The 27,987-nt window shown below is 54.1% G+C and overlaps 1 protein-coding gene and 1 non-coding gene across 5 annotated transcripts; both read right to left on the bottom strand.

Moving 5' to 3' along the window:
* Window positions 1–580: 580 nt before the first annotated feature.
* On the bottom strand, window positions 581–27,987 carry MED24 (mediator complex subunit 24). Of its 4 annotated transcripts, none has more exons than XM_075561772.1 (27): window positions 27,706–27,987; window positions 27,151–27,317; window positions 26,977–27,059; window positions 12,385–12,423; window positions 12,030–12,103; window positions 11,508–11,740; window positions 11,325–11,381; window positions 9,875–9,986; window positions 9,639–9,789; window positions 9,364–9,477; window positions 8,807–8,854; window positions 8,404–8,486; window positions 8,078–8,164; window positions 7,402–7,513; window positions 6,778–6,920; window positions 6,181–6,218; window positions 5,691–5,773; window positions 5,227–5,405; window positions 5,024–5,123; window positions 4,715–4,890; window positions 3,433–3,697; window positions 3,069–3,250; window positions 2,812–2,902; window positions 2,433–2,532; window positions 1,459–1,539; window positions 1,129–1,277; window positions 581–1,039 (listed from the first exon to the last, which is right to left on the bottom strand). In XM_075561772.1, the coding sequence occupies exons 2-27, from the start codon at window positions 27,278–27,280 to the stop codon at window positions 923–925; spliced, it is 3,027 nt and encodes a 1,008-aa protein (XP_075417887.1). In that variant the 5' UTR covers window positions 27,281–27,317; window positions 27,706–27,987; the 3' UTR covers window positions 581–922. The 4 variants fall into 4 exon arrangements, 3 of the variants coding, with proteins under 3 accessions (XP_075417887.1, XP_075417886.1, XP_075417888.1); XM_075561771.1 differs by having other exon boundaries at window positions 27,637–27,986; XM_075561773.1 differs by lacking the exon at window positions 11,325–11,381 and having other exon boundaries at window positions 27,637–27,984.
* LOC142460666 (small nucleolar RNA SNORD124) lies at window positions 5,839–5,942 on the bottom strand. Its single transcript, XR_012786831.1, has one exon. It is a non-coding gene; the product is annotated as a small nucleolar RNA SNORD124 (small nucleolar RNA).

Consider the following 27,987-nt stretch of genomic DNA (forward strand, 5'->3'; position numbering starts at 1 on the left):
TGAGCATTCACTGCCGGTCCCGGTGCCAAGCCAGGCGCCCCATGCCCCGATGGAAACATGACTCGAGACTGGGCCTGTCGCCCCATTGCACTCGGGGAGCCAGGGAAGGCCAGGCAGCCAGCCCTGAGCCCCCACGCTCCCATGGGGGGGAGGGGTTCTCCACCTGAGCTCGGCGCCTCAGCCATCTTGTTGGCCTGCCCCACATGGTTCCTTAGAAAGCAGGATCTGGTGAGCAGGAGTGGGTCCCTGTCTGTCCCCAAGAAGCAGCGTCGGGTCTGTGAGAGCTGGGCAGGGTGGGCTTAGTCGGAGTCCCTGCCCCTCACCCAGAGAGGCGGGTCCAACTGAGTATGGGGTGGAGCAGGGCTCCTGCCAACAGAAACAGAACCTTTAACCCAGCACCGGCTGGCCCTGAGCCAAAGGGGAGGGGGCCAGCAGGGGACAAGTAGCTGCTCTGGGAAGGAACAAACATGGGGAGCTGAGCCCAGTCCTCTAGACCTTCTCTTCCTCCTCCTCCCATTCCGACAGGCCGAGCCTCTCCCCAAGACACCCCACCCCACCTGTTAGGCAGCAGACACTCATGTCACAAAGGGGCCCAAGAGGCTCTTTATTTAAAAAGGAGAGGAGGGCAGTGAACATCCCCTTGCATATAAATATCTCTCTCTCTCTCTCTCTGTCACACACACACACACACACACACACACACACGGGCGGAACCTGCAGGGACTGAGAAGCCCCGTTGGTCACACTCAGAAAGAGGAAACAGGGACATAAACGGAGACGCTGAGAGGTGGGCAGTCAGAGGAACAAGTCAGAGGGAGAAAGGCCCCTGGTCACCCTGGTCAGGTGGCTGTGAGCAAGGATGTCTCATCTCTCCCCACGGCTCCCTTCCAAGGTGCCTGGGGCTGGGGACCCTCCTAGGCCCTCAGAGGGCAGCGATGGCTTTGGCAGCCACCTGGCGGCCCAGGGGCAGGCTGAGGTCCGTGATGGCCAGCACCACCTTGGGGCTGCACATGGCCGACACCTTCACCAGCTCAGACACCTGCCAGAAAGACAGAGTGCTGCTCACTGGGAGAGCTCACGGGAGTCTGAGGGCCACCCGCCCCGCCTGCTGGGGAGGCAGCCGCTCACCGTGGTGAAGGGCATGAACTGCAGGATGCTGCCCCGGCTGCCCTGCTCCAGGCAGTCCACGCACTCCTCCATGAACCACTGCACAAACTGCGTGTGGGGGCCCGCGGTCCGAGAGCCCAGGATGGAGGAGATGAGCAGGAACAGGTTGGCTGTACAGGAGGGCAGAGGGGATGAGAGGCCCGGCGGGGCAAGACGGGGGGAGGTGGGACTGAACTTGGAGGATGACACGCTGAAACCACCAGGACCGGGGCTCTCACACAAATGGGATCAAACAGGTGGTGGGCCTCGGTGGGCCACCTCGGCTGCCAGGGCAGGGCGGGAGGGACTCACCCAGCACCCGGTTCAGAGGGCCTCTCATGTTGACTGTGTGGAGCTGGGAGGCGGAGAAGGAGGAGCTCATGGACCGGTCAGCTGTGGGGATCAGTGGAGGGCACACTGAGATCACGGCCTACCACTTGGCACCGACCCAAAAGGGCCTGGGAGCCCCCATCCCCCCACCCACCCAGCGGGGCAACTCTGAGGAGGGCCCCTGGGAGACTGCAGGCCGCAGGTGTGGGAGAGGGTTGGGGCAGATAGCGGAGATGCTGAATGACACGAAACACTCAAACAAAGCACTGGCACAAAGAGGTGGGGGTGGGGGCCCCCCGCCGAGGCGGCCCAAGAGAGCTGCGCTGTCCCGGGTGCTGCCAGGCCCCCGTCAGTTGCGGGCTAACACTTCCTCCTCAGCGCCTGGCAAGTGAAGAGCGGACTCAAGGCCAGGGCTCAGGACAAGCCCCGCACTGGAAGCCGCAGAGATGGGCGGCTCAGCAGTCACCTCTGGGACAAGTCAAAAGCCAGGCCCCAGCAGGGCCTTAGGGAAAGCAGTCGAGGACACAGGTCTGGGCGGCGAGGGACATGTGAGCACAGCGGGGCTGGGGAGGGCATGCTCAGGCGGGAAAAGCAGGGTGCAGCCCCGGCTAGGCCTGGGCTGGTGTGGGCATGCACACTGGGAGGAAGGTTGGCCCCGGTGAGTCAACAGCACAGACTGTACCGGAGGCTGTGAGCATGCCCGGCTGGCTCGTCATTCCTGTCTGAGTAAGGAAGGAAAGGGGGGCGGGGGGGGGGGAGCATGGCCAGGGTAGAGGGGGACGAAGGTGAGGCGCTCCTTTTCTGGGACCTGACTACAGGGGCTACAAGCCACAGGGAGTCGTGCAGCATGACACGATCCAGGGCTCAGAAGCAGACACCCCACCCTCACCCCGCTGCTCCCTTCGGCGGAGACGGGGCTGTGGGTAGGAGCGGGCCTGGCGGCCGGTCACACTCACTGGGGCTGGAGAGGATGTTCGCGTCGTCCTCGCTGGAGCTCAGGAGTCGCATCAGCTTGGACGGCTGCATGTCGTCCAGGGGAAAGAGGCTGATGTAGTCCTGCAGGGCGGAGCGAGCGGCACCCAGGCTTCAGTGGGGACGTTACTGCCCACGACCAGCGGCCAGTGTCTTCAGGGGTCACAGTTCCTCCCTGCCCCCTTCCACAGGAGGCAGAGAACAATGTGCTCCCACTGCAGGACTCGCCTCAGAAAAGGGAGTCTGCGGACCTTCTTGGACTCGCTCCTGGGACCCCCAGACCCGGAGGGCGGGGTGTCTGCCCAATGGCCACACAGGCTCAGGAAACGTTTGCAAACAAACCCACAGGCCAGCCTCAGCTACCTCGATGTCTTCCCGGTGCCTCTTCTTCTGGCGGGAGGACGCCTGGCCCTTGTGGGAGGAGTAGGAGCTCAGGGCACACCACACGGCCAGCCTGGTGGGGCCCGGGACAAGAGCAAGGTCAGAGGGGCGCCTGCACACACCCCGCTTAGGCCCAGCTTCTGGGGTGGGGACACAGGTGGGGGTGCCTGTCTCTATGGGGCGGGGGGCCCGGGAGGTCCCAGGGGAGAGGGCAGAGCAGGCTGGGAGGTGGCCCCTACTTGGCAAGGGCAGTGCCCGGGGGGTCCCTGAGGCTGTGCCACTTGGAGGAGTCGGTAAGCAACCCGGGCAGGATGTGGCCGAGGAGGACCAGCGTGACCTGCTGCATGTCCAGGCAGAAGATGGAGTACAGGAGCTCCACGGCCTGTAGGGTGTGCTCCTTCCGCGTCTCTCGCAGCAGCTCCTGGGCACAAAGCAGGCAGGGACAGCTGGGGGCTGGGCCAGGACCACTCACACTGCCGCCCCCGCCCCCCGCCATGGCCCAGGAGCTATGGAGGGCTGGGGGAGAGGAGGGGAGTTAAGAGCAGGCTGTCTCTCTGGGGTCTCCCCCAGCCTGTCCGGCCCACGTTCACCCCAGCAACATACCTTCACTAGGTTGTTGCAGAACCAGTAGACGCCGCCCATGTGCAGGAGGGTGTCAAAGATGTGGATGGAGCGACTGTCCACCCAGCCCTTCTCTAGCACCTTGGCAAAAACATCCGTCAGCACCTCTTTGATGGGCCGCTTGGGGGGCAGCAGGTTCCAGTAGGGCATGGTGTCCACGCCCGTGGAGGGGAACTTGATCTGGGTGGCCGTCTGCTGCAGCACATCGGCACACATGTGCTCCAGGATGGAGCTCATGATCACCACCCTGGGGGGCCAGCAGCGAGGGGCAGCGGTCAGGCGGGGCCCTCCACTTGGGTTACGGAAGTAGCCCTTTCTGGGGAGTGAGCTCCATTCTGTGCTGACCTGAACCCACCTCCCATTCCTGGCAAAACTCTGACGTGCCGGGCACGGAAGGGCCTCCTCCCCTGGCCGCCCCAGCCATACATCCATGTTCCTGTTCTCTCTCTCTCTCATGGCTCAGTGCTTTCCGCAGCCCCAAACCTGGGGCCTTGCCAACCTTCTGACATAAATATAAATATAATCACTTCCCTCTGGGTTGAGTGCTGGGGGGGGGGGGTGTCCCCGCCCAGACCTGGCCTCCTCCCAAAGTAAACTTTGTGACTTCCAGGAGAGGGGGCCCAGGACTGTCCCACAGGGCTCTTCCCGGCCTTTGGAAGCTGGGCAAGTCTGTGTGTGTACCAGGAATTTTTGTCGGGAAAGAGTCTCCCATTGTGACTACAGACCCCGGTCTCCACACTGGCCCAGCCACGTGGTTTCAGAGCCCTCTCCCCACCTGCAGGTGGCCTGGGGTTTCCCATGGCTCCTCACCCAAAGCAGACCGAGGCTGTCCAGACCGGCTTAGGTCATTGTAAGGCCATGTGTGCGGGGAGGGCCAGGGGGAAACAGGTGGCGCTGATGTATAGACCGTCCCCAAGCCTAGCTTCAGTTAAACATGACAACTTCTCTCTAACAAGGCATCCTGTACAGGGCGCTCAGCTAGTCACTAAAACCACCCAGCACAGCTGATGTCTCCGGGTGATCCCTCCAAGCCCTGAAGAGTAAGCAGGAAATCGGCATGAAAGAAGGACAGCTGGGGGTGGGCAGGTGCCCAGTGAGGAGCAAGTTCTCCCGCCCAGGAGTCTTCTGAGGGCAGGCACCCTAGCTCTTTGGGGTCTGTACCCTGGGCACTCAGCACTGCCGGACCAGGCACATGTCTGTCACCAAGACACAAGACTGGCTGGGTGATGGAGGGAGGCCGGGAGCAGGGTGGTGGGAGACTGACCTCTCATTGTAGAACTGCAGTGTGTTCTCACTGTACAGAGGCCCTGCCAGCTGGCGGATCATCTGCAGGGACTTCTCCCGCTCGTCCAGGCCCAGCATCCGCACGTGGGCCACCAGCCAGGCTACGGCACACACCGCCAGGCTGCACACCTTGCCCTTGATGTTGTCCGTGATTTTCTGAGGAAGGGAAAGGGTCACTGGGGTGGCCTTCCCCCCACCGCACCCCCGAATCAGATTCCCAGAGGGGGCCATTCTTGGCCGTGGGACTGGGGGATGGGGGAGTGGGCAGTGGAGCCAGGGAGCGGACTACCTGGATGGACTCGAAGGCCAGCACCCCGTTCTCCCACGCGTTGAGGATCTCCAAGATGGCTGCTGAGATGCTGAGACAGGCTTCGTGCCACTTCATCTGCCTATGGGTGAGCAGGGGGGATGGGGGCCGGGGGTGGTTCTTACCAGAGAGGGTCATGGCAACTATCCCCACCGCTACCCTGGGAGGGGTGTCCCGGCACTGACACCAGCTTCATCTCGGAGGAGTTGTTGAGCAGGGCCACCAGGGACTCGACCTTGGTGGAGTCTGGCCGGAAGCAGGGGTGGTCGGGGTTCAGGACCTTGCCCTCCTCGGGCATGCACGCCTGCATCCAGGTCTCAAAGAAGGGCACCTCGGCGCGTGCGCTCGACTCAGACAGGATCACCTGGGGCGGGGCCACCAAGACAAGCTGGCTCACCATCTGCCAGGCTGGGCCTCGCGCCATAGGAACCGGGCCCCTTCCCCAGGCCGGGCCAGCAGCACACGTGTGGACAAAGGGGCTACCGGAGGCAGGCCGGGCTGTGCTGCCACCTAGTGGCCAGCAAGGGTGTGCAGGGACCCTTGACTGCCCATTCCTGACCCGGCAGAACAACTGCCTTGGGGCTAGCAAAGGGTCGGGGTGGGGCGTGGGGAGTTACTGGCCATCTCTGTGTGCCTGACTCTCGCTCACCTCTGAGCCGTAGGTCTGGGCCACGTGACACAGCATCAGGAAGGAGATGTCGAACAGTAAAGCTCGCACGGAGGCTGCTTTGGCTGCGGGAGGAGACAGGCCAACCACTCAGCCCACGCAGGCTCAGCAGGTTGAGAAGGTGCCAGAATTTGCCTCCAGGAAGGTCAGGGACTAAGTGGCTCTTTCAGAGCGCTGAGGCTCAGGATCCTTTTCTTGAATCCCAATCGGAACATCATTCCTTCCTTGGAGCCAAAGGCCTCCTTGCCCCGAGTGCCTAACCCGAACCGCAGAGTAGGGGACACAGGTGGTTTTAGAAGCTCCCTTTCCCCAGGGTCACCCTCTTTGAGAGTCCCCAAAAGCTCCATTCAGTCACTGCTCAGGGTAGGACACAGAGGGACTTCCGTCCGAGCAAAAGTGCCTGCCGCCCTGCACTCCCTCCCCCCACCTTCCCTGTGGACAGGGACCAGCCCGGGGCAGATGGTGGACTTACTGCTCTCCTCGCTGCCGTGAGTCGTGAATTCATTCAGGCTGTGGAGGAAATGGAGACAGGGCCCATCAGCCAGGGCCAGGGCTGGCAGCAGTGTCTAGCGCCAGAATTACTTAGGGCAGTGGTTCTCAACCTGTGGGGCGCAACCCCTTTGGGGGATTGAACACCCCTTTCACAGGGGTCACCTGATTCATAACAGTAGCAAAGTGACAGTGATGAAGTAGCAACGAAAATCATGTTAGGGTTGAGGCACTACAGGAAAGGGTCGCGGCGGTAAGGTGGAGAACCGCTGACTTATGGGGTCAACCCACACCAGTGCTGCAGAAAGAGAGCTCAGCTCCCGAGTCTTTCTCAAAGAGTTCCAAGGCCTCACTCAAAACGGGGTGCCCTGTACGTCAGCCCCCTGTCACCTTCTTGGCACACCCCTTCCCCACCAGCTGAGAGAAAGGAGCGCTTCGGGGCACAGAGCTTCCTCCAGGGCCCAGCCGGGATGCTCTGCAGAGCCAGACCCCAGGGGCTTCCCCGCTCCTGCTGCTTCTGCCTGTCACACATCCATCCCCCTCCACCCCACTCCCACCACCAGGCGCCCATCTCCCTCACTTGATGAACTTCCGGGCAAAGGATTTCAGCTTCCCTGTGGCGGCAGCAGCAGCCAGCAACAAGTCCAGACTCTTCCCAGACAGCATGTGGCCAAGGACCCCCAGGAGGCCCTCTGGGGACTTGGAGTGGTCAGCATCCATGGTCTGAGGGCAGGACAGGGCAGGAAATCAAGTCCCCAAGACTCCCAAAGACCTCCTCTGCCCAGACACAGCCCAGCCATCTTCTCTCTCCCTGCGGTTTCCAGCACAAGGATCGGATACCTCCAAGCCCAGCTCCAGCTTCGTGGTACCATTCTGGCACAGCCATTTCTCAAATCGACCCTGGCTCCTCTCTGACCCCCCCAGCCAACACCACTGGGCTGAAGCTGGATGTGTGTGTGCATGGGGGGGGGAGGCTTTCCTGGCAGGCTGGCCCTTATTAAAAGCACCACCACCATGCGCCGGGGGCACAGGTGCCGGCAGCAGTGGTGGGTTCCAGTGGTCAGCGCCCCTCTGCCCCTGCTCTACTTCCAGAGCAGCTGTGTATAAAAGGCAGACGGGGGCGAGGGGGTGGGGTGTCAAAGTCTCTTTCTGTCTAGCGGCTGAAGAGAAGCTGCAAAGGGGAGCGAGAGGACCCTGGGGGCACCTTGAGGATGTTGGTGACAGTGGGCTCCGCCCGGAGGATCAGCCCGGGATTGGGTTGGATGTTGGCGTTTTCTGCGGATTTCAGCTGCGGTGCATGTTCCCGGTCGGCTGTGCTGTGGCAGTGACCGTGTGGTCAGGAGAAGGAAGCAAAGGGGGATCGATTCTTGACCCACTCCTCGTTCAAGCCCCACACAGAGAAGGCAAGGGCCGCCTGGACGTTGAAGGATGCTCGTCTGAAACCGCCCGGCTTCAGTTCATCGTCAGGCACCCTCATACCTGGAAGCTCCGTGAAGGATTAGAGCAAGGCTTGGGCCTTTTACCTTGCTCACAAAGAGCTAAAAGCATGAGCGCAGACAACTGTGGTGGAGGGAATGCTGCTCCCTGCAGCCCAGGCACAGGAGAGGCAGCAGAAGCCCAGTTGGGACTCTACAGAGTAAGGTGACCAGACGTCCCAATTTTGAACAATTTTTCCCATGTCCCACCGTGTTTTAAAAAGTCCCAATTTGGGGAAAGACTGCACGACAAGCTAGGGTAGACGGTTTTCGGCTGCCATGTGGCTATTTCGCCAGGATATGAGTTTTATCAACGGTGTCCCGCTTTACCAACGTGAACATCGGGTCATCTTACGCTAGAGGGCTTCGGGGGCCTTGGGGGCGGTCCATGGGCCTCGCGCTTACCGCTTGGCCACAAGGCTGGTCTCACAGGCCTCAGACAGAAGCCCCTGCTTGCTGCATTCTTGGAGGAGGAATCTGGTGCAATCACAGCTGTGAGGAGACAAGAGGAGGAGAAGGGCACAGAGCTGAGGCTTTGGAGGGATGAGGACAGCCCATCCAGGATCAGGGGATCCTTGGGGCCCTGAGGGAAGGCAGAGGGGATCTGGGCACTTCCTGTGCCAAGGAGAATGAAGGGAGACAGGGTCCCTAGAGGCTTTCTCTGACACAGAGGAGCAGGGGCAGCGCCCAGAACACCTTCTGGGGGGGCTGGGTGACCAGGGAGTCCGTACTTGCAGCGCTGGTCAGCTTTGTCCAGCAAGGGCGTGAGCTTCAGCAGGAACTCAAAAGCACAACTGACGTCCTCCGTAAAGTCCTACAAAGAGCCAGACACAGGGGCTTAGCTTCTAGGTCCTCAGCTGCCTACGCCCTGTGGGGCAGGCTCAGCGGGGCCCTCTGTGGGTAGAAAGGCCCTCAAACAGGCCATGCCCACCACTGGCCAGTAGCGGGGGGAAGGGTATCGCTGCTTCCCACATAGCCACCACTGGCGACCCGGAGGCCAGATACCTCCCACCTCACCCCAGGCAAGGGAACACACTCCTGCCTGGCGGGGTCCAAATGCCCCTTCCTGGGCCTTGTCCTCCGGGGGCAGCAGTGTCCTCCAGAATCCTCCAGCCACTCATTTTTGCAACTCACCTTGTCCCCATGAGAGTATTTCTTCAACTTCACCAAAACCTGGGGGATCTAGGGGGAGGGGTGGGAACAAACCGGAAGATCACTTTCTTCTCCTCACTCGGAACTACAGCAGCCCCTGCCCCTCAGCTCTGAGCAGGGAGGAGCCCCGAGCACTTCAGCCAGGGAGGGAAAGCCCGCTCAGACCTGGGCCCCAGCACCCCCAACTACCTGCAGGACAGGCACCCTCACTTCTACCTGCACAAAGGGAAATGCCACAAGCAAAAGTGGGAGCCACGTCAGGGGGTCAGGCCCACCTTCCCCTCACCCCTGCCTGGCACCAAGCTGTTGCTGACTGAGCTGACCAGCCTTTCAAGGTCAGAACAACGCAGGTGCTGCCCAGTGGGCTGCACATCCCGGGGCCTCCAGAGAAAACACCTGGCGGCACCCAGGCTGGGGACCTGGCAGGCTGGCAAAAGGGCCAGCAGGGAGGTGCATGGCGCCGGGGCTCAGGGTGTCACTGGTTTCCCTCAGACCCTTCCTGGCCCCGCTCCCGGCACTCCTGGCCGCCCGCCCGGTACCTTGAGGAAAGTGAAGGCGGTCCACTTGAGCTCCTCTGTGCCCTCGGGGGACTCGATGAGACCCACAAAGCAAGCTTTCCAGATCTCCAGGACAAAGAGCGGGGTGGGGATGTGCTGGGGGGAGATCCAGGCAGAGGATAAGAAGGTGGCCCTGTAGCTCTAAATCCTCCAGAAGCCTCGTGGACCCTGACGGGGTCAGGGCTGGGGTCCACGTCCACAGGCATCCAGAGACACCTCCGTGCCCAGGAAGGAGAGGCAGCTCTGCTCCCACCCACCTGCATGCGCTTCACCATCATGAGCTGCTCCACCAGGGGCTGTGTCTCGCCCGTCAGGTTCATGGTCCCTTCGAGCAGCACCACCGCGTGGACCGTGGGGAAGCCCGTCTTGTGCAGCCGCTCCGAGTGCACAGAGAGCATCGTGGGGATGCTGAGGGAGCAGAAATGCCACCTTGGCCCATGCACTACTTCCTGAGCCCTCCGGGTTCCCTCTCCTCCCCACAATGCCCACCGACCTCCTGATGAGGGTGCCACACTGTTCCGCCTGGCTCCGGAGCTGGGGGCTGCTGAGGTTGGCCAGGATCTCCCCAAGCTTCAACAGGGAATGCTCGATGGCAGTCCACGAGGCTGTGCGGGAAGGGACATGCAACACGATGGGGGCAGGGCAGAGGCGGAGACCGGCTCCAAGTCCCCTCTGGGCCCGAAAAACAACCCGGGGCGGCAGTCAGTCCTCGAGGATGACAAGGGGCCAGGGGCCTAAGGGACAGCATGCACCTGCTCTACAAGGGGTGTGCGCCCATGGCTAGTCCCTCAGAACCACCCCACAGGCCTGACTTCCAGGGGACGCACTAGCCATTAGAGGCCCGGCCCAGCCTATCATGAGCAGAGGGGAGAGAGGTAGAGGAAAGTGATGGTCCAGTGGTTGGACCAGGGACGGGGTCCACAAGCCACTTCAGAAGTAGACCATTCCCCAAAGTCAACCTCCCACGTGGCGCCCCTCCCCACGGGAGGCAGGCCTTGCCGTGCTCCCTGCTGAAATGCCTTTCCCACTCACCCTGACCTCTCCAGCCCCCACCATCCTGCCAGCCCGCGAACCACGTAGCCACCGATCTGAACCTCTGACTGTCCCCTAAGATGCTGGGCTCGTGGGCTGCCCCACATCACTTAGCGCTTAATTAAACGTCATTCGGCCTCCTTACAATTCCACAGACTCGAGCGATGAAAGATGGCGCCCGCTGGCCCATCAACCTTCACACAGCACAGGAAAAGAGGAAGCCCCAGATGACAAGTCCAAGCCTGCGAGCCACTAGCATGAAGCACTCGCTCATTGTGCAGCCAATGCACGTGGACAAGAGACGGCCGGTACAGCCCCCGTGAACACGGTGACCGGCTTCTGGGTCACCGTGGGCAATCAGGATTTGAGACTCAGCAGAAAAACCTGGTGACAAGCTCTCCCAGCAGCTGCTGCAGACCCCAGGGAGGCCCATCCGAGCCTTCCGCTTACTGCAAAGCACGAGACCCATAGGTGGTCCTCAGCCCTGGCGAGACTGTGGGCTGCCTCAGGAATATCAGAGTCTTCCCTCCCACCCAGTGCGGCCCTGCTGAGCAATCTGCTTCTGGAAAGTTCTACTCGGCAGCACCTGAACATGAGTCGAGAGGTGCTTGGCACCCCGGGCCTGACAGCAGACAACCAGGTGTTTACAGGATGGTTCAGGGAGCAGGTGGATGAACTGCGTGCTCTGGAAGGACGAATCACACGGAGACAAACACAGGGGGACCTGTGTGCGTGCCTCGGCCTCTGGCTCCCCCCCGTGTCTGTTAAGCACTAGTTTTGCTCCTCTACTAGCAGGTGGACTTGCTGAGGGCAGGGACCCTGCCACATGCTTCTGGTAGCCGCCCCACCCTCCACCCCCTGCTCCCAGCACCTGGTGCAGTGCTGGGCATCCGACAGTGCTCAGTAAGTACCTGTTGGTTGATTGGCTCGGGTGCCACCCTGCCCCAGTCCCTGGGATGTGTGCAATGCTTATGGGGAGAGAGAAAAGGAAGTGTATGACTTCAGATCCTCCTGGAAAGAAGTGGGATGGCCTCCTGCCTCTCCCCTCTCAAGTTCAGAACCGGCGAGGCCACAGTGGGGGCTCGGGGACATACAGGCCTCCTCCAGTTTGGCAATGTGGAGCAGGGCCCGGTTCTTGGTGCTGCTCAGGGTCTTCTCCAGACGCTGCAGGCACATGGTCAGCTGCTTCTCGCAGGCGGCTGGAGAGCCCGCCTCCAGCCCCTCCCGCAGCAGCTCCGCAGAGGCTATGGTACAGCGCAGCAGCCACTGGAGGGCGCTGAGCAGTGCTCGGCACAGCCCAAGGCACTCCTCCGCTTTGCCGTGGCAACTGCAGGGAAGGAGGCAAAATCGGTCTCTTCTTCCAGCTGCCCAGACCTAGCTCCCCCGGGGGCCCTGGCACTCTCCTCCTAGGGGGCATGGTTGGGGAGCCCCAGTCTAGTCTGCTCCCCCTGGGCAAGGTATACTTCCAGGGAGAAGAGGCATCCTGTCCCAAGGAAGTCAGCAGAAGGGACGGGGCTGGGCAGGTGGGAGCCCACAGAATGGGCCTCAGTCCAATGTCTTCTCTGCCCTCAGACAATGCTGGAGGGCACAGGCCTCTACACCCCTGCCTTTATTACCTCAGTCGGTCACAAAACATGTCCATGATGTCCAGCAGTGCCTGGACACACAGGTCCCGGGAAAAGTCATCAAACTGCAGAGGACCAGAGAGATGCTAGAGGGCACCCAGGCAAGCACGGAGTCTCACACACGAGGCCAGAATGCCCGCTCATCTTTCCTCCAGATTTCAGACTGGCATCCTCTAGACCCGGGAAGGTGGCTCCTAATTGGCCGGCCCCCACCTCCCAGAATCCCTCTCCCTCCAACGGAAGGCCATGGAATGACCAGAGCAGCCAGGGAAGTGAAGGCTTCCTCCCAGCACCACATAGGCCTGGCCCCTCCCACACCGCGCCCAGCGTGGCTCGTTGGTCGTACCTTACTGATGGCGGTGAGGACGGAGGAGCAGGACACCATCTGGAAGGAAGAAGGGAAAGGAGACGCGTGGGCTCAGGGAGTGTTCAGACCAGCAGGACCCCAAGGACAGGAGCCAGCCCAGGGGCTCCTCCGTCACATCACCTCGACCCTCGGAGGGGCCCCAGTCATGCCCGAGGGAGGGAGGAGCACTATGCACGGCCCTCAGTCCCTCTCCTACCAAATCAATGCTCCAGGAGTGCACTTTCTTTAGACAAGAACCAGAGACAAACACTCAGTTCACTTCACTACACAAACTCTTACTCCTCCCTAGGGCTTTCCAATTCCCACTGGGCAGAAATGTGCCCTCTGGGCTCCCAGTGGTCCTCTTATCCCATCATTACAGGTGCTGCCTGGCACCCCACCAGGTCAGGAGCACCTCAAGGACAGGGGCCCTTTCACGCTGACTGTCACACGCTGGGTCATGTGTGCAGAATGAACATGTAAGACACACCCAACACCAACATCTCCCAAAGTGTCTCCTGACGCGGCACCATCCTCTCGCTGGCGATGAACCACATGTAGCTGCTCTCATTTAAGTCACTGAGAAAAAAACCAAGTTAAAAATTCGGGTCCTTGATCGCAGCCCTCACGGTCACCGTGACTACTGAGTACAGAACCGGACAGCACAGATAGAGGACATGTCCATCACTGTGGGGCGGTTCACTGAGCCACACTGTCTCAAGAATCCTTAGGCTGTCAAGATCTCTCTCTCTCTCTCTCTCACACACACACACACTCAACTTCTGTGTGAAACAAACCTGGCAAACAATGAATTAAACATACAGCTGGAAAACCAATGGCCACCGAGCCAATTCTGACTCCTGGCGATTTCCTGAGTGTCCAAGTAGAACTGGGTCCCATGGGGATGTCATCGGGCAATTTGGGGAATTGGATCACCAGGTATTTCTCCTGTGTGCTCTAGGGGGACTGAACCGCCAACCTTAACCATCGGCACCAGAGGCGCCTGTGTCCCGGGGCTCCTCACTTGCACACAATGGACATCTCTCAGGTGACTGGGAAGAAAGCAAGCCGTACTTTCCAACTGATCTGAGCAAGGGCTCTCACTCAACTAGTCTTTGAAGGAGGCTCTATCTGAAAGGTGAGTTCCCTGGAGACGGAGAGAGCAGTGAATTTATATGTTTCTCTAACACTCAGACCAAGACCCGGCACACAGTAGGTCTCAGAACACTCTTACGGCTTGGAATTGGTGGAGTCTAATTAACTAGGTGGATTCGGGAAAATTTTACCTCAAAGAAAACTTGTTAGTAAAACCCATTCTTTATCATAAGAAGACTGGAAAGCTATTTCAAAAGAAAAAAATGTTTTGCTGTATTTCAAAAGAGAAAAACACGTAAAGAAAATCTTTTAAGTTAAAATAGTTGTAAAAATAGTAATTATGTCATGCTGATAAAACGTTGAGTACTGCTATATAAATAGTTACAAGGGTGCGCTCAAACGCAGAGGCAAAACACACCAGATTACATGACCAATCTGTCCGGACAATCACTTGCCTCGCCGGCCGCGGCCTCGAAAAGAGTGGCAATCCCCAGAGCCTGGAGCTAAGCCAGCCCCATGACCTTGGCCTGGGGACTTTCACCTGCATCACTGTTCCTTCCAGGGACAAGTCCACCAAATAGACAGACTGCTCTCTGCTCAGATGTCTTTAACAGGATTCTTGGATGGACAGGAGCAAAACACAGCCTAAAATACACAATTAGTGTTGAGCGCCACTACGCTGCAAAGCTGTAGCTGGTGTCTGACAGTCATCAAAGAGCTGGGTGCCTGCCTGGGCAGGATGACCATGACGTTCCAGGGGAGTGTTTGTTTATTTATAACTGATGTCCCCATAGCAAGAGCTTGGCAAACAACAGAGCCTGGTGGGCTATCCACCTGTAGAGGGAGCCGGACGTTCCCACTAGAAAGGGTAAAAGGAAAAAACTAGCCAAACCCACGCCTGGAAGTCCATTCCAACTCAGGGTGAGACCCTGCAGACCCAACAGCTTCCCCGGCTCTTGTCCCCACGGAGTCCCCCAGAATGATCGGCAGCTTTATACTGCTGGCCTTGGGGTTGACAGGCGAATGCCTCCACCATGGCACCGTGGGGCCCCGCTAGAAACTGACCCCAAGCTACCAGCATGGACGCTTCTACACTACAGGTTCTGAGAGATCCCACTAGTTCAGATGAATTTCTGGCCCTCAAATCCAAATTTCCTGCAGTGCACTTTTGCTAAACATTTCACCACAGCACCGCTATCCAGAGACCTAAAAATACTTCCCACATGGTGAGCCCTTTGTCACGGCAGGACTTAACCGATTCCAGTGTCATATTTCCATCAGCGCATGGGCTCTGAAGCCCCACGAGTCCCTGGAGGCGGGTGTGTGGCCCCTGCCCATGTGGCCAGCCCAGAGCCGGGGTGTCGGTGATGCAGGGCTGCCGCAGCTGCTCCTTAAACCTCCCAGCGCTTCACAGCCCACGGCCCACCCCCTCTCTCGAAGGCTCTCTCTGGAGGAAGTGTGAGCCACTAACTTTGCCCGCCATTTACAGTCCAAAGGTCTTTCAGACACATGGCTCGTTTTCTCTCTCTCTCACGTCTTCAGCTTCTCCCATCAGTGTGTACACCTCAAGGTTCTAGTTTAAAAAGGAGTTGCCCAGCAGACCCCTCCCTCTCCATCTAACCAGCTTCTTCTGCCTCCTGCTCTTCAGACACGGGGGTTCTCTGAGCTTACCCCCCACCCCACCCGTCTCCACCTCCCCACCTTCCCTTTGCTCTGGGAGCCTCTCCAACCACATTTGTCCTTGGCATGCCACAAATCAGCTCCTTAAGGTCAGCACACTTGTGGCTAAACTCAACAGATAGTTCTCAATTCTGGTCTTTCCTCGCCTCTCGGCAGCGTCTGACACCACAAAACCCCTCCCTCATTCTTCAGTCTTCCCTTTCCTTGGCTCTTCTGATACCACCCTTCTCCAGCAATTCCGTGAGTGTGACTGGCTCCTCCGGAAGTTACCTCCCCTCGCTTGGCTTGCCCACCCCCCTCCAGGGCCCATCTCATCCCAACCCTCGGCTTCAATGAGCAGCCGAGGCGGAGGACCCAGGTCCAGGCTCTCCTTCTGAGTTCCACAGAGGGCGGGTCTGTGGGAAAACGGACCTAAGTGACAACAGCACTTTCCCAGGGGCTTGGCTTGAGTGGCACAAGCCGTTGTTATTGGTGGTGAGAGCAAATGAGACAAAGGCCAAAGACAACTCCTGCTTCCGAGGTGATGTTCCCAAGTATGCACCAACAGCCTCTTCGTGGATGCCGGGAAGCTCCCTCACATCCATTCAGCTCCATACCGCCTCTCTCCCAACCCACTCAGACCTGCCTCCGAGTGTTTCCGAGGGACGACGCTGCTCGTCTCCAAGGAAACAGAGGCTGGGGGGCTCCCAGCACTAACCGCCTGGTTAGCCGCCCAACCCCAGGCGCTCCCAGAGACCACTCACTTGGACACCTTCCCTCTAACAAGACCAGAGATCAACCAGGCCACCTCTGCCCTCACCCTATCGCCCAATCCCACTTCCACTGTCTCCTACTGGTCCCAGAAACCATCCCGTGGTCACACCTAGGGAACTGGGGCACAGTCCTTGACTTCTCTCCCCTCGCTTCCTGCGCCTAGCTCTCGAATGACCAAGTCCGACTCCTGCTGCCCCCTCAATGATCCGTGAAATCGTCTTGGTTCCCCCTGCTGCCACTTCCCAGGTTCACCCCAGCACCATCTCCCACTTGAGTGACCCAAGCCAGGGTTTGCAGGGCAAACCCAGCCCTCATTTGGTTTGTACACGAGCGCTCACTGGAGCACTGCCATGCCCATTTGCTCAGTGTCTGAAAATGCCTTCTGCAATAACAGTCGAGCATTGCGAAAGAGACTCTACACAAAGCAAAAATATTTACCTCCTGGACCTTTCTGAAAAGGGCGCCAACCGCTGCACTGAACCGTCTCCCTGCCTTTGGCCTGACCTGCCTCTGACTCATTTGAACATCACTCTAACATCAATCTATACATTCCCCCAAGTTAATCACAAACGCAAGGAAATCCCAATAAAAACGCATCGGATTTCAAAGGAACTTAAGTTGATTCTAAAGTCTGTCTGGAAAATGCCAGAAAGCAGTCAATCAGACAACTGGAAAAACGAAACAAAAACAGGGCTACTTGCCCAACTAAGTCTGAAAGCACTCTGGATGGGGCACCCCAGTTAATTGGCTTAATGATGTGTTTGGGGTTTCCATTGAACCTCCTCCTTCACTAGATACTCCTTGGAGTCTTAAAAGCTTGCACACAGCAATTCAAGCACAATTGGACTCTATTCATCTGCCTGGAGCGACTGGCTGAGGAAGGAGAATCAGGAACAAGAGAGGGAAAATGGAATATGTAACGAATGGCCTCCAAGAACAACTCCCTTCTTTGTCATACAGCCGGACATGGTACTCTGCTACCATGACGACACATTCTGAGCAAAGATTCTATAGAAGTTTTCTGATCCAAAGGAGAAAACACAGAACAGAATTTCAAATTCTCATGTGTGGTGGAGGGAAATTCCTGCAAATCCCACTGAACGATTGGGTGGAGCTATGCACGTAGGCTGTGTTTCACACTAACAAAGAGGACTGGTGAGTTGTGGTTAGCACCCCACTGGCTATAAAATGAGGTGCCTTGGCAGGAAGACAGAGAAACCCCAGGGCCACTGGAAGAACTGCCACTGATCCTACTGTCTGCTGTCTGAAGTGGCAGCGGCTGAGACTCAAGGCAAGGAGACCATGAAACACAACAGTGGAGTGACACTAGGACCAGGAGGCTGTGAGGCAGAGCAGCAGGCGGGCTTCCTGGTCCACTGAGGCAGAGGCCCAAGGACGGTGGCTGAGAGGCTGAGGACTAGAGAGAGACTGGGCTGCTGGCTGAGGAGAGGCGCATCCTCACTGTTTACCACTCCAGACTGTGGTGACCTGCTAATCCCCTGACAGCCCCCTTGTTTGTGAGTTGTGCCTAGGAATTCTGGGCGCCCTCACAGAGCAGCAGAGTGCCACGGGAGCAATGGCTGGTGTCAGAACCGGATCAAGAGCAGGATGGAGGGTCGGGGGGAGGGGGCACATCTGACCCCTGCATCACGGCAAGAGAGAAGCCAGAGAAGGTCAGCTATGGCCAGCTCCATGCTGCTAACACCTCATGGAATCCAGACTTTCTAGAGTCATGGAGGCTGCATGAACCCTGGAAACCACTGCCCTGAGATCCGCTTTCAACCTTAAACCAAAAACAGCCCCTGGAGTCTGCTTAAAAACAGAACCGTCACTGAGTTTACTAATACGAGGTCTGTCTTGAGCATTACACTCTCTTAAAGGAGGGTAGGGTGGAAAGGGGGAACTAATTACAAGGATCTACATATAACCTCCTCCCTGGGGGAAGGACAACAGAAAAGTGGGTGAAGGGAGACGTCGGACAGGGCAATATATGACAAAATAATAATTTATAAATTAACAAGGGTTCATGAGGGAAAGGGCAGAGGGGAAGGAGGGGAGAAAATGAGGACCTGATGCCAGGGGCTTAAGTGGAGAGCAAATATTTTGAGAATGATAAGGGCAATTAATATACAAATGTGCTTTACACAGTTGATGTATGTATGGATTGAGATAAGAGTCGTATGAGCCACTAATAAAATGATTTTTTTTTAAAAAGCTGGAAACACAGGGAATCCAGGGCAGATAAACCCCTCAGGACCAATGAGAGTAGGGATACCAGGAGGGAAGGGGAAGGTGGGAAGAGAAAGGGAGAGCCAATCACAATGATCTACATATATCCCCCTCCCAGGGGGATGGACAACAGAAAAATGGGTAATGGGAGTTGTCAGTGTAAGACATGAAAAAAAAATCATAAATTATCAAGAGCTCATGAGGGAGGGAGGAGGGGAAAGGGGGAAATGAGCTGATACCAAAGACTCAAGTAGAAATTAAATGTTCTGAAAATGATGAGGCAACTTATGTACAAATGTGCTTGACACCACTATGAGACATGACGTCCCTCACTGACCCATTGCCCTACAGGGGACAACACCGGAGACACAGTGTGGGAATTGTGCCCAATCTGATCCTGCTACACCGAGGCAAAACACTAAGGGGGTGCAACAGAACCGCGAGGGAATGGAGTGGCAAGGTCCCCAGGGAATGCTGAAGGTGGACTTCGGGGCCAGGGCGGGGTGCCCAAACAGACTGGACTGGAAAACACTCCTAAAGGCCAACAAACAGTCCTTGAACTAACTACAACCTTTTCTTTCTTGTTGTGTTTTGTTTTGTATTTTTGTCATTGGTTTGTTGTTGTTTTGTTGTATATTGTTGCTTAGTTTTGCTCTGTCTTGTTTTTGTGCATATTACCTCCGCAGGTCTGTCTAAATAAGATAGACTGGATGAACTATCTGGAGGAAAAACAACGGGACCAACAGTTCCGGGGGGACATGGGATAGGGGGAGGAGGGGGGTAAGGAAGTGGTGCTAACAAACCCAGGGACAAAAGAACAAGTGATCCAAATCGGTGGTGAGGAGGGTGTAGGAGACCTGGTAGGGCGTGATCAGGGTAATGTAACCAAGAGGACTCACTGAAACCCAAATGCAGGCTGAGTACGATAGTGGGACAAGAGGAAAGTCAAAGGAAATAGAGGAAAGAAAGAGCTAGCAGGCAAAGGACATTTATAGAGGTCTAAATGAAGGCATGTACATATGCAAATATATTTATATATGAGGATGGAGAAAAAGATCTATGTGCATATATGTATAGGCTTAGTATTAAGGTAGCAGAAGGACATTGGGCCTCCACTCAAGTACTCCCTGAAGGCAAGAATACTTTGTTGTATTAAATTGGCATTCGAGCATGCTTACCTTCCTGACACAACCGCTGAAGCGGGTGAACAAGAAAATGTGGTGAAGAAAGCTGATGGTGCCGGGCTATCAAAAGCTATAGCATCTGGGGTCTTAAAGGCTTAAAGGTAAACAAGCGGCCATCTGGCTCAGAAGCAACAAAACCCACATGGAAGAAGCACACCAGCCTGTGTGATCATGAGGTGTCGAAGGGATCAGGTATCAGGCATCATCAGAACAAGAAATCTTATAATGAATGGGGGGAGTAGTGTGGAGTGGTGACCCATTTGTAGGCCACTGGACATCCCCTTACAGAAGGGTCTCGGGGAGGAGATGAGCCAGTCAGGGTGTGATGTAGCAACGATGAAACATACAACTGTCCTCTAGTTCCTAAATGCTTCCTCCCCCACCACTATCATGATCCCAATTCTACCTTACAAATCTGACTAGACCAGAGGATGTACACTGGTACAGATAGGAACTGGAAACACAGGGAATCCAGGACAGATGAACCCTTCAAGACCAGTGGTGTGAGTGGCAATACTAGGAGGGTAGAAGGAGGGTGGGTTGGAAAGGGGGAACCAATTACAGGGATCAGCATGTGACCTCCTCCCTGGGGGACAGACAACAGAAAAGTGGGTGAAGGAAGACGCCGGATAGGGCAAGATATGACAAAATAATTATAAATTATCAAGGGTTCATGAGGGAGGGGGGAGCAGGGAGGGAGGGGGAAATGAGGAGCTGATGCCAGGGGCTTTGGTGGAGAGCAAATGTTTTGCGAATGATGAGGGTAATGAATGTACAAATGTGCTTTACATAATTGATCTATGTATGGATTGTGATATGAGTTGTATGAGCCCCTAATAAAATGATTTTTTTAAAGTGCTTGACATAATAGATGGATATATGGATTGTGATAAGAACTTTAAGAGCCTCCAATAAAATGATTAAAATAAAAGACCTTAATATACTTAAGAGTTCTTTTTTAGATGTTAAAAATATTCAAAAATTGATTGTAGTCACGGCTACAAACTAAATACCAGTAAATTGGGCACTTTAAACGAATTATATCTCCATACAACTATTACAAAGAAATCAATAACAAGATGAGCAAGCAAGGGAAGAGTGGACAAATGATGTGCCTTATTTATGCTAAAATAACAAACATCTTCCACTTTTCATTGGCAGCTATGCTAATTTTCTTGTTGCTTATTGCTGTTTGAAAAGATTAGCAAAATGCTTCTACAAAATACCTGAGGGAGTGACTGACAAACAATCATGGGCCAACCTTACCCCGCTGCCATCCAATCAATTTGACTCACAGTGACCCTCCACAGGGCTCCCAAGGAGTGATGAATCCTTACAGGAGCAGAGTGCCTCATCTTTCTCCCGCAGAGCAGCTGGTGGGTTTGAACAGCCTACTTTGAGGTCAGTGCCACCAGGGCTCCCTGGCTAAACCACAACCACTGCGGTCCAGCCAATCCCCACCCACACGCTGCAGGCAGAGTAGAACTGTTCCACGGCTGTCAATCTTACAGGAGCAGAGAGCCTCTCCTTTTCCTGCCGCTGGTGGGGTTCAACTATTGACCTTGTGACCTTGTAGTGAGCAGCCCCATGGCTATGCCCCAAGGCTCTTGTCGGCCAACCTTGGACTGTTATTTGTTCAAAATAAGTAATTACACAAGATATGCAGAAAGCCAGTAAACCTATGGGGGGGGGTGGAAGTTCAATGATCACAATTGCAGAAAAGCACCTTAAAATTCAATATAATTTTTTTCCACTGGGGCAAACTTTTTTTTTTTCATTTGAAATACTACCAATACTCTAAAGGGCAACTGGCAGGATCTACTACAATTTAATGTCCTCTTCAAACCAGCAATGCTGAGTATCTCCCTTAAAGAAATATTCAATAACATGCAGAGGTAGCTGAATGGTCCGGTACTGCTTATAGCAGTTAAAAAAACACACTAGTGGGGGGTGGGGAGGGAGGGGGAAAATGAACAGCAGATAGTAGCGGCTCAATTAGAAGGCAAATGTTTGGAGAATGATGATGGCAACAAATGCACATATGTGCTTGACACAATGGATGTATGTATGGATTGTGATAAGAATCGGACGAGCCCCCAATACAATGATTTTAAATACACACACACTGGAAGCAATCACATCACAGGGGAAATGTTAAATAACAGAAGACGTGGGACACTATGCAGTTCTTATCCTCTTGAATCAGATACAAGCATATGTGGTGAAGAAAAAGGAAATAGAGAAACTCCGTGTCGACTGTGGAATACTACTCAGCAATTAGGAGAGACGACCAAGATAGCAGCAAAAGTGCACACAGATGAATCTCAAACGCACTTTTCTCCCCCAAAGGAAGACAGAGTATCCAGAGAGCAGACTACACGATTCTGTTTCCATGAAATCCCAAATGGAAACAATAGCAATGGATGATGATACAAATTATCTGATAGCTAGTTGCTGGAGAGGGGGACAGACTAGAAAGGGGCACTAAGGAACTTTCTGGGAGCTGGAAATGCTCTGTGTCTAATTTTGGATGTAGGTGACATGAGAATACACAATTGCAAACACTCATCCAATTAAAACTTAAGATCTGTGTATTTTTAGTGTTCTATCAATTTTAAAAAAAGAACAGCAAATTCTATCATACTATATTCCTCCACTTAAAATCTAAAGTAATTATGTACTGTCCAAGGAGAGAGGCCTGGTGCCATAGTGGTTATGTGTTGGCTACAATCTACAAGGTCAGCAGTTCAAAACCAAACCACCAACCGCACCAAGGGAAAGACAGGGCTCTCTACTCCTGTAAACAGCGGTCTCCGGAAACCGCAGGGGCCGATCTACCTTGTCCTAGGGGTCACTGTGAGGCGGTATTGAATCAGTGCTGTGAGTTTGGTTGGTTTGGGTCCAAGAATAAGGGCACATGGTTAAAATGCTTGGCTGCTAACTAGAAGATCAGTGGTTCAAACCTACCAGATGTCCAGGTCTCTGTCTGATAGGGTCACTATGAGTTAAAACTGACTCAATGCCAGTGGGTTTGGTTTGTCTGGAGACTAAAATAAAATCCAAATACCTTAGATACCAAACAAACAAACAAAAAAAACAAACTTAACTGCCAAGTCACTGCTGACTCCTGGTAACCTTAGGTTCAGATGGTCCTTTATTAGCTAACCTCTATCTCTAAACCAGCCTCGTCCTTGAACTTGATGTGCTTAGCCCGACAGTTCTCAAGGCATTGGCCAAGTATCCTTGGGGGTCCCCAAGACCCTTCCCAGGGATCCAAAAGGATTAAGTTATTTTTAAACACTACGAAGATGTCATTGACCTTTTTTTTTTTACATCATTTTATTAGGGGCTCATACAAGTCTTATCACAATCCATACATACATCAATTGTGTAAAGCACATTTGCATATTCATTGCCCTCATCATTCTTGCTCTCCACTTAAGCCCCTGGCATTGGCTCCTCTTTTAGCCCCCTCCCTTCGAGCTCTCCCCTCCCTCATGAACCCTTGATAATTTATAATTATTTTGTCATATCTTACACTGTCCGACATCTCCCTTCACCCACTTTTCTGTTGTCCGTCCCCCAGGGAGGAGGTTGTATGTGTAGATCCTCGTAATCGGTTCCCGCTTTCCAACCCACCCTTCCTCCACCCTCCCAGTATCGCCATTCCCACCACTGGTCCTGAAGGGATCATTCGCCCTGGATTCCCTGTGTTTCCAGTTCCTATCTGTACCAGTGTACAGCCTCTGGTCTAGTCAGATTTGTAAGGTAGAATTGGGATCATGATAGTGGTGGGGAAGCATTTAGGAACTAAAGAAAAGTTGTATGTTTCATCGGTGCTACACTGCACCCTGACTGACTTGTCTCCTCCCCCAGACAGTTCTGTAAGGGGATGTCCAATTGCCTACAGATGGGCTTTGGGTTTCCACGCCGCACTCTCCCTCATTCACTATAAGATTTTTTGTTCTGATGATGCCTGGTACCTGATCCCTTTGACACCTCGTGATCGCACAGGCTGGTGTGCTTCTTCCATGTGGGCTTTGTTGCTTCTGAGCCAGATGGCCGGTTGGTCATTGACCTTTTTCATGCTCATTCTCTCACCACTATTTAGTGGAGTTTCTCTAAGACCCCACACGTGAAGACCCTGCATCACAATGTGGCAACAACTGGAGAAACAAATAGACAAACAAAAACCCTGGGGCAGCTGCAGAGTGAAAAACACTACACGGACCAAGGAAGGAGCACAACAGATCAGCAACCAGAGCAAAGCCACGAAGCCCCTGTGGAGCCCCCAAAATAGATTCCAGGCTAGGAGGGGCAGTACTCGGCCGGAGCCCCCAGGACCAGTGGGGGATAATCATAAAGGTCAGCAGACAGATCTGGAATTATGTAAGGAATTTTTCTTTCTCTCTTTTTTCTTCTTTTATGTCTCCCCTTGGATCTTTTGTTTTCTCTCTGTTTTGTCTTCATTCTGGCTGCCTGGTCTGTGTACTTAAGACAGGCATGAGAAGCACCCTGAGCAGACAGCAGAGGGACTAGAGGGGAGGAGCGGGGGAGGAGCGGTGAGCAAACCATGCCATGGACAGGGGAACAACTAGGGAACTAAAATCAATGGCAAGGGGGTCATAGGGACCCTGGTGGTGTTGGAGCAACAGTAATCTAGCCGAGAGGAATTACTGAGAGGCAAATGAAGAATGAGTGTGATAGTGGGACAGGAGGACGGTAAAAAGAAACAGGGGTTAAGAGCTAGGAAGCAAAACCATTGATAGAGGTAGAAACATAGTTGTGTTCCTATGTAAGTATATTAATCCATAAAAATAGAGGTATTAGCCTATGTATATATATTTATATGGCAATATATTGAGGAAGTGGACGGACTTTGGGCCTCTACTCAAGCCCTCCATCAACACAAGAACACTTTATTAACCTGCTTTTCTGTGATGCTCACCTTCCCCACACAATCCTGAAGATAAAATGGGTGCATAACTATATGTGGTGAAGAAAGCTGATGGTGCCCGGCTATTAAAAGATAGAGTATCTGGGGTCTTAAAGGCTTAAAGTTAAATAAGCAGCCATCTAGCAGAGAAGTAACAAGCCCACACAGAAAAAGCACACCAACCTGTGTGATCACGAGGTGTCAACAGGATCAGGCATCAGAAAACCCAAAACAAATAATCATATTGTTGAGAACAAGGGAGGTCGGAGTAGAGACCCAAAACCCATCAGTAGACAATTGGAAGTCCTCTCACAGAAGGGCCACAAGGAGGGGACAAGTCAGCTAGGGTGCAGTAAAGCATGGACAAAACACACAACATTCCTCTGGTTCCCTGAGGCTTCTGCAGCCCCACTATCATGACTCCAGCTGTACCTTACAAACCCAACCAGACCAGATCATGTACACTGATGCAGACAAGACTTCTCGAAGCACAGAATCCAGGACAGATCAACCTTTTGGGAACAGACGTGGGAGCAGGCAATACCAAGAGGGTAGGGGGAAGGTAGGGGAGAAAGGAGAGAAAAGGGGTAACCAATAACAATGATGTACGTCTAACCCCTCCACCTATTAAATCCCCCCCCACCGAAGTGGAAGAACAACAGAAACACGGATGAAGTGAGACAGTGGATGAGTGTGAGATATGAAAATAATAATTTATCAAGGGATCATGAGGGTGGGAAGGTAGGGGAAGGAGGGAAAAATTTTAATTTATTTTTAAAGGGAGGGAAAAGAGGAGCTAATACCAAGGTGTCAAATAGAAAGACAATGTTTTTAAAATGATGATGGCAACATATGTACAAATATACTTGATACAACTGATGTATGGATGGTTATAAAGAGCTGTAAGAACCCCCAATAAAATGACTTAAAAACAAAAACATGTTACACAACCACATATGAATAAAACATCCCTCCAATGTGCATGGGAAAGATCAATGGCCTAGACAGAGACACATCACTTGTCAAATTTTAACATAGTATAATCGAAGAACAGTGTCCAGTTATCTAACAAGAATATTAAAATATTCCTTTTTCAAACCAGGTCCCAAACACGTGATACCAGACAACAGAACACCACAACAATTGAGCGCAGAAGCAGACAGCTGAATCCAGCTGTTGTCTGTGAAGCCGAACACTGGAGAGGTGTGTGAAAATGGAAAAACAATGCTACTTTCTGGGCTAACCGATTTTTGTTTTGGAAACCAGGGGCCCTTTCCACCACAAAGCTACCTATACTACCATGTGATAGGTTCACTCATTACTTTATAATAAATTCACAATTTCTCTTTTTCCCCCTCGCGTTTAGTTTATAAAGTGGTACCCAGAGCTAGATATTAATATGCATAAGTGAAGGTTCTGTCAGGTCTCAAAAATGCATAAGCTTTTAAAAAGTGAGGCGTGCCAAGACACTGAAGCTCTGCTCTCACTATCTCAAACGAGGTTCAGTTCCTAAACGTCTCGTGAGCTCTGCTACGCACACTGCATCTGCTCTTCTCTCTGGCCAGGCTGCCTGGTTAATGTCTGCTCGACTTCCGGGCTCCGCTTCCACCTCACTTCACCCATAGAGCCTTCCCTGATGTTGAGACGGGCCGAGGAACACCTCTCGCACAGAACTGCCCAAGTCCTGCCCTGGATTTTAAAGTCAGCCTCGGGATTGCTTCTTTCACCTGGAGCCACAGGTGGCTCACTAGTGCAGGCTCTCCCATCAATAGGGCCAGCTCATTCACCACCACCACCCATCCGTCTGTCCGTGGAGCTTGCGGGGTAAAACAACGCCGCACAGGTTACAGCGAAACTTCTGGACGCAAAGTAGAGAGGAAGGCCTGGGTAACCTACTTCCAAAAATGATCCAGGAAGACCCAATGGATCAATGGTATGACTGGCAACTTGTCACAGGGATGGCACAGAACCAGGCGGCACTGCAGTCTGTTGTCCAACCTGATGGTGGCTAGCTAGCAGTACTCCCCGGGCTGAGCCGGGGTACGTTTTGTTGTCTTGTTTTCACGGCTATTGCCCCCCATGGTCTACCACTCTGTGCGGCACCTGAAAGCACCGGGAGATATTCTCCGCGAGGGTTAGTGAGTACAATAGTCTTCACGACGTAGAGCTAGTGGCTGTGGGGTTCCGGTTCTGACTTCATGGGTCGGAGTAGAACTGCACTCCATAAGGGTTTTGGAGCTGGGACCTTTCCAGAGCAGACGGCCAGGCTTGTGCTTCCTCTGGGTATGGGAGGGGGAGGGGGTTCGAACAGCCCATGTTTCTGCCAGTCGTCAAGGGCTTACCCTTTATGGCATCTGGGGACCTCAAAACATAACCTGATCTGTCACCAAGTCCATTCCAACTCACAGCTACCAGACCAGGGGAGCAGAACGGCTCCCATGGGCTTCCTGAGCTCTCGAGCAAGCGGCCTTACTAGAGCAGCTACTGGGTTTGGCCCACCAACCTTGAGATTCAACAGTGAACAGTGAAACGTTTAATCCCTCTCCGCACCAAGACCCCCAAACAACTAATGGGAAAAAAATATTATTTTAAAAAAGAAAACGGTGGCTCCGTGCTCTGTAATCTGTTCAAATACAGTCACCTAAAAAGGGCAAGCTTACAATTGCACTCTTTGACCTCTCAATCCCCCGCTTCTCTGAGTAGCTGGCAGTTTACCTGGGAACTGATGGCATACTTCAGGTAGGACAGGATGAGAGGGTTGGGGGAAGGTCCGATCATGGCCTGCTCCAGCAGTGCTTCTGCAAGGAGAATAACAGAGGGGGAGTGTTTGCGACTTTTGCAGGGGAGGGGGGGAACCCTTCCCGCCCTTCCTTCCTATTCGCTTCAGACCTGCCAGGTTGAGAATGTCCCAAGTGGCGCCTTTGGGAAAGAATTTCTTCATGTTGATGGCCCACTGGTAATCACTCCATCGCTCCTTCCAGGCTTGCAAAATGGCTTGCTTTAGGTTCACGACCTTCATAATATCACTCTGCGGAGGCGGGGCTGCTAGCTGCCAGCTTTAAAATGAGAAAAATCGCGTTACAAACGGGGAGAAAAAGTTCTGAAGGAAAAAAGCAGAGCTCCATGGAATGAGAGAAACCCAGGAAGCCACCAGGAAGGCAAAAGAATCAGAAGGGGCAAAAAAAAGGTGGGAGCAAGACAGAGGTCCGGGAGGTCGCGTCCCTCTGGACGCAAGCTTGCTGAGATGGGACCCCCCAATGAGAGGCGGCAAGAGGCTGAGCAGCAAGGGGTTAAACTGACTCCACTTGCCGACTTCCTGCGTCCCACAACCACCACCATTCCAAATCCAGAATTCCCACCCCCTAGTTGCCTCACCTTTCCCAGGGCGGAAACCGTAATCGCGTATATCTTTTTCATTTACCTCCTCCTCAAATTTAAACCTACCAGACAATCTACTTCTAGCGCCTAGACGTCGCCATGTTGGCACTTGTCAAAGAGCTCGCTTTCTATTGGCTGGGAGTAGCGCACATAGACCAATAGGAATACAAGAAAATAGAAGCCCCGCCGCTGTGCCTTCTGGGAATTGCAGTTCCTCGAACGGGGGCTTCATTTGTCTGCTCTGTTCACACCCGTTGCCGTCCCAGGGTTTCAGTTCACACAGAGGAAGCTAAAAAACGGATATAGTCGGTCCCGTAATGTTTCTGTTCTTTAAGAAGGATGTCTAGC

This window comes from Tenrec ecaudatus, chromosome 10 (assembly GCF_050624435.1).
Source record: "Tenrec ecaudatus isolate mTenEca1 chromosome 10, mTenEca1.hap1, whole genome shotgun sequence".
NCBI classification, from domain to species: domain Eukaryota; kingdom Metazoa; phylum Chordata; class Mammalia; order Afrosoricida; family Tenrecidae; genus Tenrec; species Tenrec ecaudatus.

What these genes read in the sequence shown, in the direction of transcription:
- MED24 (XM_075561772.1), bottom strand. Translation starts at nt 27,280, where the DNA reads ATGAAGGTCGTGAACCTAAAGCAAGCCATTTTGCAAGCCTGGAAGGAG. An exon ending in AGTATGCCATCAGTTCCCAG is followed by an intron (nt 12,424 to 26,976) that starts GTAAACTGCCAG and finishes TCTTCCTTCCAG; the next exon opens with ATGGTGTCCTGCTCCTCCGT. An exon ending in CCCTCTGAACCGGGTGCTGG is followed by an intron (nt 1,278 to 1,458) that starts GTGAGTCCCTCC and finishes CCTCCTGTACAG; the next exon opens with CCAACCTGTTCCTGCTCATC.